At 35.2% G+C, this 11,469-nt stretch overlaps 2 protein-coding genes across 4 annotated transcripts in view; both read right to left on the reverse strand.

Moving 5' to 3' along the window:
- The window catches only part of LOC107637025 (lysophospholipid acyltransferase LPEAT2), a 6,551-nt gene extending 5,303 nt beyond the window's left edge, over window positions 1-1,248 (reverse strand). The window contains exon 1 of the mRNA XM_016340481.2: window positions 597-1,248. Coding sequence (XP_016195967.1) covers window positions 597-1,000 — 404 coding nt within the window. The 5' untranslated portion in view covers window positions 1,001-1,248. The remainder of the gene's footprint in view (window positions 1-596) is intronic.
- On the reverse strand, window positions 4,145-8,073 carry LOC107639804 (CRS2-associated factor 1, mitochondrial). 3 transcript variants are annotated; one of them, XM_021121680.1, is made up of 6 exons: window positions 7,453-8,073; window positions 6,365-6,492; window positions 5,943-6,168; window positions 5,738-5,865; window positions 4,923-4,993; window positions 4,145-4,839 (listed from the first exon to the last, which is right to left on the reverse strand). In XM_021121680.1, the coding sequence occupies exons 1-5, from the start codon at window positions 8,012-8,014 to the stop codon at window positions 4,961-4,963; spliced, it is 1,077 nt and encodes a 358-aa protein (XP_020977339.1). In that variant the 5' UTR covers window positions 8,015-8,073; the 3' UTR covers window positions 4,145-4,839; window positions 4,923-4,960. The 3 variants fall into 3 exon arrangements, 2 of the variants coding, with proteins under 2 accessions (XP_020977339.1, XP_020977338.1); XR_002361694.1 differs by having other exon boundaries at window positions 4,148-4,839; window positions 4,923-5,141; XM_021121679.1 differs by having other exon boundaries at window positions 4,148-5,141.

Here is an 11,469-nt window from a genome sequence, read left to right on the forward strand (position 1 = left end):
ATCACACAAATTTAAAAAAAAAAAAGAAAAGAAATGAAATGCCCCGAAATTCCACAATGCTCACTAGACTAATAGGATTAACAATTCAACATCCTCTAAAGTGAGGATATTTGTAAGGTGAGAAAGTAAATATTTAATTACCATTGAATTAAGATTTTGGGCTCGTATACGATGGAAGTTACAAATTCAACAGTGATTCTCGATTTATCACTTTACCAACTTTCTCAATCTAGATGGATCCAAATTCAGCCTCGAACCCTCGATAGTCGATATCAGGACTAAAATATAATATTAGTATATTGGATAACTAAAAAACAAAAATAAAAATAAGTTGCGAACATATCATCTCTATTGCACCGGATTCTATCTGAACTTAGCTTCGCAGTTTGACATTTCCACCAAAAACAATAAAAACAAAACAAAACAAAAAACACGAAAAATAAAATAAATATAATATTTGAAAAATAAATAAAATATAACCAGAACGCATACAGGTACAGCCAAAGAGTCCTATAAATACTACTTGAAATTGAAAAGAAAGAGAGAGAGAGAGAGAGAGAGAGAGAGAGATAGAGAGTTGTTACTGTTTGTGTTACCCGAAAGAGAAGAGAATGAGGCGAGCGCAGACTCTGGTAACCCACATAACCCTAGAGCGCCACGTGGGCATAGGGTTCTCCTTGTCCTTCCACCCCCAAAGCGCAAACTTCGTTGCCAAGTACCCTACCATCAAGCACGCTCCGAACACAACCACTCGAACCAGCGCCAAAGGCAAGCATGCAACGATTTTCACCCACTCGTACACTCCCTCCACGTTCTGTGTGCCGTTTCGGAAGGGGTCTACGGTTGAAGCAGGAGGAACGCTTGGGGGTTCGGAGCATCCGATGAACTGAAAGGGGTTGGGGGAATCGCTAGGCCGTTGGGATTCGGAGAGGTTGAGGATTATGTGGTCAGAGGAGGAAGATGGAGGGAGTAGAGGGTCGGTGATGCCGTTTTCCGCCATTATGAGAGTACGCTTTGAAGGTTTGGTGTGTTGAGGAGACGGAAGAAGAAGAAGAAGCTGTTTTTTTTTTATGGAATATGCAAATATGTACTGTAACGCTGTTAGTACTTACCGGTTTGAAGATTTGGTGTACACGTGGAATAATTTTGTTTTTACAAATGGACTTCAAATATTTTTGCAAAAGAATATGTAGAAGACTAAAACCACAATTTTTTTTTTCCCAAATACGTAGTGTGTATCATGCTAATATGTAAAAAACTAAAAATGATGTCAAATAAATAAAAAACTTCTTGAAGATTATTTTTTTGTTCTCGATGATTCAACAAAACACATAAAATTCTTTAACACGACTCCAAAAGGAGAATCACTTTTGGTTATAAGATTTAATTACTAACTTAAAATAGTAATTTAATTATTTTTTATATTTAGCAAAACTTTTATTCGTTCCTAATCTTTTTCTGCATTTAAATTTGTACATAAGATTCAACTTGGTTTTAAAATGGTCTCTCGAACTAGAATACCATTCTCTAACAATCTTTTTTCACCAAAATATTCCGTTTCTTTTCTTCTTTTTCTTTTTCTCCATCCAACAAGAAATACCAGCAGTAGTAATAAAAGTTTTAAAACAGAAGCAGAATGAATAAATAAGAAACACCAGCAGTAGCAACAAGACATAGTATCAAGGCAGCAAGAAAACACGATATAATAAACAAGTAATAGAAGTAAAAACCAATATCAAAGAATCAACAAATCTGTATTTCAAATATAAAAAAATCAACAAAATTTAAAAAATATCATTGGAACCCTATGGAATAGCAGCAGCGAACATGCGAGGAGTAGGGGTGAACAGTGATGAACAGCGGCGAGCAGAGATGAGCAACGGCAAGCGAGCAAGGAGCAGGGCAACAAAGTTTGTTGAGAAACAGAAACTGCGACGTGGCTCTCGGAAACAGAAACAGAAGCGCAAGGCGCAACACGACAAAGCTCATGGATATGCTGGTGCAGGAGTCAAAACGGCAATGACAGTGCGCGATATCTCCCTAGCCGGCATCGTCGCCACCTTCCTCTTTACCGTGCTTCTCTCTCTCTTTCCAGAATATGCTTCTCTTATTTTTTTTTAAATTTTTAATATTTAGGTAAAAATGATGATTTTAAAATCAAGTTGAATTTTAAAGACGAGTTCGAATACAAAAAAAGGTTGGAAATATATAAACAAGAGTGCTACACATCTAAGTATTTTTTAATCCAAGTTCATCCAAATAAGCCCAACCACTTTCATTAAAAGAGCGTGATTACACGCGCTTCTTTTCTACGCTCGTTTATGCACGGAGCGTCTTCTTCTTCTTCGCGTTCCTCCTTCTCCTCCTCCTCATTCTTTTTCGCGTTCCTTCTTCTTCACGTGTTTTCTCCTTATTGTTATTCTTTTGTTGTTGTTGCTGCTGTATTTTTTTTTTCTTTTTCTCCTTCTCTTCCTAGTGAAAAAGCAGTAGAAGGTGAGGAGGAAGAATTTTGAATTGTGTAGAACAGGAATGAACCGAAATTATATTAAAAATGAACCGAAAATTAAATTCAAAATGTAAACTCGTTTCAAAACAAGCACAGACAAAAACACATCCAAATCCATCAAGTGATTTTACAGCATTATGTGTTTCTTCTTCTTTATTTGATTAGATGAACAAGACAAGAAAAGAACTTGATAAGAAATTTTGAGAAATTTTTTCTTCTTGTTTCTTTTTCTTTCGTTATTGTAATCACCAATAACATCAACATTTTGCTAACAAAAACCAATATTTTGAATTGAATTTGAATTTATATAATGGGCAATATTCAGTTCATGTAGTATTATACAATGGTTTCGCTTTGATAATATTTTCGGTTCATTCTAGACGCAGGTATTTTTGAATTCGAATTTATTTAATGGACAAATGTTCGGTTCATTTGGTATTATTCAATGATTTCACTTTAATAATATTTTCGGTTCATTTGTAGTCCAGGTGTATTGTCGATGAATAATTTGTCCCAATTGTTGGAATGGCTTTCAAGACAAATTGAATGGAATAGAATGAAATCTAATACAATTGAATAAAATGATAATAAATAATTTCATTCTTTTTTGCTAAAAATATACTCAATCATTAACAAAAATACATCAAAATTACTTAAGGAATAAAAAATTTGGTCAATACTTATTAGCAGCATCAAGTAACATACAAATGAACCGAAATAAATTAAGAAATGAACCAAAATTTTTTAATGATGACAGCAGAAAAAATCAGAACTAATAAAGACGTTCCCAAAATATTGATATTATTGGTGATGACGATAACAAAGAAGAAGAATCTGCGTATGCGAATTTGGAAGAAGAAAAAAAAAGAAGAGGAGAAGAAGGAAGAGAAGAAGGGAAGAAGAAAAACCTGCACGAATTTGGAAAAAAAAGAAGAAAAAAGATGAAGAGAAGAAGGAAAAGAAAACAAAAAAGGAGCGGATAATTTGAAAGTTGTTATAACAATTTGGTTAGACTTGATAAAATATTTTGCGAGCTTTATTCATAAATAAAATTTTCGACCCAAATTATAAAAACCAAAATAGTAATTAAGCTGATAATTATCTTTACAAGTAACATGAAAATATCCTCCTTTACTACTTTTAAATATCCTCCTTTACTACTTATAAATTTGATTCTTAATAAATCTTTTGACAAAATAAAATATATCTTATGAAATTAGTTAAATGGAATAAATAGACTAGTAACTACAAAAATAAGAGAATGTAATCTGAAACTGGGACCAGTCGAAGTCAGAGCATGACAGTGGGGACATTTCACATTCAATCGAATATTTAATTGCTTGATTTCCGAGAGGATATGGGTTATGTGGACCAATGCCTTCCATACAAATCTCCCACCATAGTAGGATAAAAAAATTAAAACGCATGTAATGTAACCTAACCATGTGTCACGTTTAACTGTTGGCTCAAGTTGTGTTGGGCGTTTTGAGTTTTGACTACGAAGTCCCGAAATCTCATTCATTTGCCGGTGAAGTCACTAACAGCATCATGTTGTCTAAAGTAAGATTACTCTAGAAACTAGAAAAGAATAGCTGTTCAATTATCTATTCACAAGACTCAAGGGGTAAACTTCAGATGAAATGCATAAACATAACCTACTTTACATTAATAATTCAATGACATAAGCCATGATATCCAATCCAATAGTATTTATACGTAACACCAAGCCAACGGTCACCGATTGAACACATGTTAGCACATCATAATAGCTTCTGATAAACAAAGAAAAGATATCCATAAGAGAACCATGGTGTACTATCACCAATATTTTTTACCTTAATCTAAACTATACCGCTAACATATTTTATCAAATCCCTAATTTGGTGACTAATCTTTGTATTGGACTATTCTGACTACAAAGTCAGTTTCCACCTGACCTCTGTATGAGGCTGATCTTGTTCTTTAGAACATCACAAAAGACAGCTCTGAAACCGTAACAAGCTTTGGCTATGCTAATGGAGAAACTTGATTTTGTGAAAAGATACACTGAAGACATCAAAATTCAATCGGTTTTTTCTAGAAATACTGAGGGTACAGTTTGAATATCAAAAAAAATGTGAGAATCCTATCTACACCATCTCCAGTTCAGGAATTAGCTTGTATATATAATTTAACAGATTTACATCTTTCAGAATGCTTCTTCTCCACTTTTAAGGCCACAAAATGAGACATGGTTAAAGAACAGTTTTTGGGGATGAATTGTTCATATCCAAAGAGCAGCATCAACCTTGGCAGTAAGTACATCATTCTTAAAAGTGTCCCTCTCTCTTTTACTGCAATAAAACAAAAAAGAAATAATCCAATCTTAAAGGAACTTCTGATTCATGGCTGCAACTTATACCATGCAAGATTATACCTCATTATCACACAGCCAACCATGGTGTGTTTAGTCTCCTAAGCTGCTGTAATGAAGCTCAACACGTTACCCTACACCAGCATCCAAATGATCATCATAATCATCGAACGACTCTTTATCTTTAAAGAAGTATCCATCCTCTGGGGGCTTATAATCCTTCCCCCTCCAAACTACAATCTGTTCTTTATCAAAAGTCACCAGAATACAAGGGACCAGGTCCTGCATTAATAAATTTTAAGGAACAAATAAATTTTTACTACAGGGACAAAATCACAGACGAATACAAAGGGTGGCCCAGGGGGGCAAGGTCCCCCTAGAATTTTTATAAGCACTGATATATACATGTATATGGTATAATATTTTTAGAAAAATGTTATAAATTATGTCACAGATATATTGTCTAATTGAGGAAGTGTTTTAATATTTACATTGCTTTTAAAGATGTGGGCTAATCCACACACAAAAAATGCTTAAAAGTATCATGGGCCTAAGAGAACATGTTTCCCTTTTGAATTGAACCAACTGAACAAAATAAAAATATTTCAAGAGTTCAACCCGTGTGATCTTACTAAATTAATACAATACCCGTGTTACTCAAATCCCGAATTCATCCCTGTACACAATCATATTTGAACGTTGGTTCTGCTTTTCAAAACCCAAACAAACGCAATGAACATTTAAGTTCATCTGTTAGGGTCCACTTTTAAGCTATGCAACCTATGATAATAACTAGAACACAGATAAAGCACTGTAAAGCTAATTACAACAATAATCTAATTAGAAAAGAAAGAATAAAATAACAAAATCATCTTTACCCGGAGTTTGCAGCCGATTTTCTTGTAATCACTCCTCTCAAGACCCGTGCAGTCTATCCGAACCAATTCACTTGAGAGGAAAGCATCTCTGACCATTGGCACCAAATATGCATAATAACCATTTTTGGCTGCAATTCAATTCAGAGTCAATAACCTTTGCAGAAAGCATAAATAAAACTGGAATTAGAAAATATAGCAAGCATACCAAGTTTTGTTAACACGGGAACGGCTAGTCCTCTCTTCCTCATTTCTTTAGTTTCCTCAATACTAAGACCCTCAATTGTTGTCTTAATCAGTCTAGGATAGACAGGTTCTTGGGGTTTCCACAGCATGAGAGGAATTACTGGCCTGTGATTGGGATTATAGTTCCTGCCTCTGTATAATATAATTGTACCCCCATGCCTGGAAATGACCTTTCCATATGTTTTGTCCTGTGACAAGTGCAAGAGAATTGCTTATGCTTGCATAACCAAGTAGCTTTTAAACATAGAGTGACACATAATCCAAGTATTCAACTATGGTTCAACCAGCATAGGTCCACACATATTAAACAGACCATAATAGAAAAATTCACTTCAGAAGGCTAGGTAGTTTTATGAACACAGAAGGGTATAGAAAGGTACGAACCTCAAGCTGGGTGCAAACATTTTTCATGTCAACAGTTGGAACGCCCATGCATTTGATCCTAACCACTTCAGAATATTTCCAATGCTTATGAATAACATCCAGCATGTTGTGGGTTAAGCCATCCCTACCTGTGACCAAAACAGAGTTCATGGTCAATAAAAATAAATATATAAAGAGTAATCATTAAAGAACATATAGTAAATTTAAAAAAAAAATTGTTTTCTAAATTTATGTAGCAGTTCTCTAAGAGCATTAGGTCACAGGCAAGGTCAAATATCCCAAAAGCTGGATTAGAGTTTCAATTTAAATATATGTTAGAAAGAAGCATTTCACAGAGTTTAGTACATTTGCAATATAATATATATGTTAGCAGATGTAAAAATTTACCTCCTCAGATTACTAGTTTGGCAATATGTGTAATACATTTCCACAATAATTGGAAAGTAAATTGCTCTCTATATCCATGGGCTTATTCAATTATCAAATTCTCAATACCACCAAAAACTTCCAAAGAAGCTAGTAACAGAAGGACCACCAGACATCCTGTTTTGTTAAGCAAAACTTTAAAAATTTTATAATCACCAGACAAACCATTCAACAATTTAACATTAACCTTCCCTCTATTCTATATAACATAAGTTAGCCCTTACATTTTCCAATTCTCATACGATTTCACCAAAATCTCAGTAAAAAATTCATCCTCATATAGTAATAGTTGTAAGACAGACTTCAAAGTATCCCAATTATATAGTTTTAAACCATTACCACAAAAGCAGTCAACACATAAATACCATCATCCTTCATAAGTTAATATGACCTGTATACTAACTCAGCTACCGCCTCAAAATTCAAAATTCAAATTGAGGATACAAAATGTAGGATAAATTTTCAATGTAACATAAAGGTAGTCCTCAAAGTATCCAACACTTAGACAAATTTTCATAGAAAATATCATCAAAATAAGTCATCCTCAGCATTATTTATTTTGGAAGGAAAAAGCCAACAAAGTATCCTAATTTCATAATCTTAGAACATACAGGCAAAGGGAACCAATTTTCTACAACTAAGAAAACCCTAATTTTTCATACCTAGATTGATTTGCCTCTTGGTTTTTCCCCTTTCACCCTGCAAAACCAGCGCTTTCCTCTCAGCAGTGGAGAGAGGTTCCCCTTGAACCCAACCTCTCCTCTTCTTCCTCTGGTGCTCCATCTTCGGCTCTTCTTTTGCCTCCAACAACTCTACCTTCGGGTCCACCGCAGGCGCACAAACCCCGGTCCAGGCCCGGTCCACCCTTCCAGGCCCAAATGGCGAGTACTTGGGCCCCCTAAGCCCGATAGGCCTCACCTTCGCACTGCTCTCCGTGTAGCTGAACCGGAAATCGAACGGCAGGTCAGAACGAACCGGTTTGCGTCCGTTTCGGTCCAGAGACGAAGGCGGACGGTACCTTGGTTTTGGTTTTTTCTTGTTTGGTTTCGTTGGAATATCATCGTTTTGGGATTCGGGGGAGAGAGAAGGTGGTGGAGTGAATGTGTAGCGCTCGTGGAGTTTGGAGGTGGTGGTTCTGGTGGTGGCGGAAGAGAGGTGGCGCGTGAGGAGCGTGGCAATGGGGAAATTTTTTTGGCGGGCGAGGAAGGGTGTAAGGAAGGACATTAGGGTTTAAGGTGCATTTAGATGTCTCCTGTCCTGTGTGGTTTATGGGAATTTTAGAAACTTCATTATACATTTGTGACTCATGGATCATCAGATATTAATATTATTACTTTTCACAAGTCAAAAATTCAAAAAAAATAATTTTTAAATACTATATGGTAGCTACAAAAAATTCTTTAGTACTGAATTGAAGTATTTGGGAGGAACAAATTGTCCTAGCACAATATTGTCAATAATTTCTGACTATTGCATGGGAAGAAATTCATCTCCGAAGTATTTTTCCTTTCAATATTTTTCTATTAGAGCTTCGTTCATTCTTTTTATCGAGCATAATGATGCGAATCGAGCTTTAATGAATTTAAATATGCAACGCCAAGCAGTTCCACTTTTTCAATCAGGACCCTTAATCATACATTTATACTCTAATAATTATTTTGTCTAACTTATTTCTCTTCCAAATAGTCATTATATGACCTTTTTTTTAGCCAATTCTAACAATATAACTACAATAAATGTCTTTGGCATGGATGCAATGCATAAATATACCATAAGTATCATCTTCATGAAAAATAATTAAACCCATATTTTTCAATTGGTGTTTAATTGCTTAGAATCTAAAAATTGTCCAATAAGAAAAAGAAAAATCAACCATAACTTTATATACGTATTTAAATATGCTAAATAATAAGTTATTTTTTTCGATCCACATTACCTCTAAATTCAGTAAATTGTGAACATTTATATAAAAAAGCAATGATTTCAGTAAAATTAACATTTTTATTAACTCTGAAAAATCATGTCTTATAAATACTAAAGAAATACACGCAAAAAAATATATATTTTTTATCTGAATTTTTTTAATCTTTTTGTTGGATTGATTTTAGTATAATTGCAGAGTAAAAGCCAAAAACAAAATACAGCTCAAAGAGCTAGCAAATATCGTCTAATAATCTAAAGACCTCTGTGATCTCATTCTACATATTCATGGTTATCTAAAACACTAATGCTTTCTATCAACAATTACATTTACTTCCCACAAAATCAGATGAAACTTAACCAGCCAATCAAATAAGAACTATTTCACTCGATTTTTGGTATATTTCGACAGTATGTCGAATCGAATTTGTATCAAGATCTCAAGTATCAGGGAGCAAATACGACTCCTCTGAAAAAAGAGTGAGTTCGATCCAAAAATTACTTAATTATGATGTCAAAGCAATTTACGTCAAAATTACTAGTGGTAAATTTATGAAAACAAACATTAGAGAAAAAAATAAATGAAGACGACAATAAAAGTGTAAAAATATTGATCAAAGCAAAATAAAAAAAATACAAGAAAATGAATCAAATAAACAAAAGGAAAGACACCAAAAAAAATAAACAAAAGGAAGCAAATTAAATGTTGATTTATAATACTCACATGCACTTACACTCCATTTTTTCGTTGTGTCGTTGGGACTAGAAATTTTGTGAGCTTATGTGGCGATCTAGTATTGTTAATTCAAGTTCCTCATTTCTTCTAAATTTCTACTATTTATAGACCATAGACGCAAATGGAGCATGTTTGTCAACTATCTTTGTAAACCCCGTTAAATTAATAAATAATTAGTCAATAAATTAGTTTTTAATAAGGAAAATTAGAAATGCGAATATAATATTAAATTAGGATAGAGTTCATCGAAACGAGAATTTTAGCACTAATTTCAAAAAAATCGGTCCAAAATTAGACCGAACGGGCCGAACCAGTTGAACCGGGTCCAAACCGGACCGTGGGCCCAACCGGGCTAGCCCTTTAAGTAAATCCACGTCCTTCTTCTCCCCATTTTGGCAGCGTTGAAGAACAACAGGGGAGAGGAAAGAAAGAAACGCCGAACCCTACGGTGAATTTCAACTCGCTGTAACTTCTCCGTCCGAGCTCCGATCGCCACACCGTATGCGGCCACGCGACCATCGCGTCGAGTTCTACGTTTCTACCGGAACAATTTCTTTGGTAAACCACTAATCACTCCCAGCCACTCCTTTCTGCCGTAAATTTTGTGAGCTTATGTGGTGATCTAGTAATTGAAGTTTCTCATTTCTTCTGAATTTCTACTATTTATAGACCATAGACGCAAATGGAGCATGTTTGTCAACTATCTTTGTAAACCCCGTTAAATTAGTAAATAACTAGTCAATAAATTAGTTTTTAATAAGGAAGATTAAAAATGTGAATATAATATTAAATTAGGATAGAGCTCATCGAAACGAGAATTTTGACACTAATTTCGAAGAAATCGGTACAAAATTAGACCGAACATGCCGAACCGGTTGAACCGGGTCCAAACCGGGCCAGCCCTTTAAGTAAACCCACGTCCTTCTTCTCCCCATTTTGGCAGTGTTGAAGAACAACAGGGGAGAGGAAAGAAAGAAACGCTGAACCCTACGGTGAATTTCAACTCGCTGTAACTTCTCCGTCCGAGCTCCGATCGCCACACCGTATGCCGCCACGCAACCATCGCGTCGAGCTCTACGTTTCTACCGGAACAATTTCATTGGTAAACCACTAATCACTCCCAGCCACTCCTTTCTACCGTAAATTTTGTGATCTTATGTGGTGATCTAGTAATTGAAGTTTCTCATTTCTTCTGAATTTCTACTATTTATAGACTATAGATGCAAATGGAGCATGTTTGTCAACTATCTTTGTAAACCCCGTTAAATTAGTAAATAATTAGTCAATAAATTAGTTTTTAATAAGGAAGATTAGAAATGAAAATATAATATTAAATTAGGATAGAGCTCATCGAAACGAGAATTTTGACACTAATTTCGAAGAAATCGTTCCAAAATTAGACCGAACAGGCCGAACCGGTTGAACCGGATCCAAACCGGGTCGTGGGCCCAACCGGGCCAGCCCTTTAAGTAAACCCACATCCTTCTTCTCCCCATTTTGGCAGCGTTGAAGAACAACAGGGGAGAGGAAAGAAAGAAACGCCGAACCCTACGGTGAATTTCAACCCGCCGTAACTTCTCCGTCCGAGCTCCGATCGCCACACCGTTTGTGGCCACGCGACCATCGCGTCGAGCTCTACGTTTCTACTAAAACAATTTCATTGTTAAGCCACTAATCATTCCCAGCCACTCCTTTCCCCCAATTCTTGAAAGTATGGTACGGGTATTGAATTTCTTTGCTTTTTGATGTTTTAGGATCCAATTAGCTTAAGAAAAACGTTCACTCTTGCTTATGTGAAGCTTGGGTAAGGTGAGGATACGATAATTCTATTTTAATTTCATTGAATTTGAGCTTTGAGTATTAAATTGGGTATGTATGTGCTATGAATGTGTATTAGGTTGTGAATAAATAATTAGAGCTTGAAATTGTGAATACCGGAACTTGAAGGAAGCTGTGTAGTTGAGGTTTTAGGGCTGTGTTTGATTTTAATTAAATTACCTTGATCGTTACGTGAAAATCGGCT

This window comes from Arachis ipaensis, chromosome B04 (genome assembly GCF_000816755.2).
Source record: "Arachis ipaensis cultivar K30076 chromosome B04, Araip1.1, whole genome shotgun sequence".
NCBI classification, from domain to species: Eukaryota; Viridiplantae; Streptophyta; class Magnoliopsida; order Fabales; family Fabaceae; genus Arachis; species Arachis ipaensis.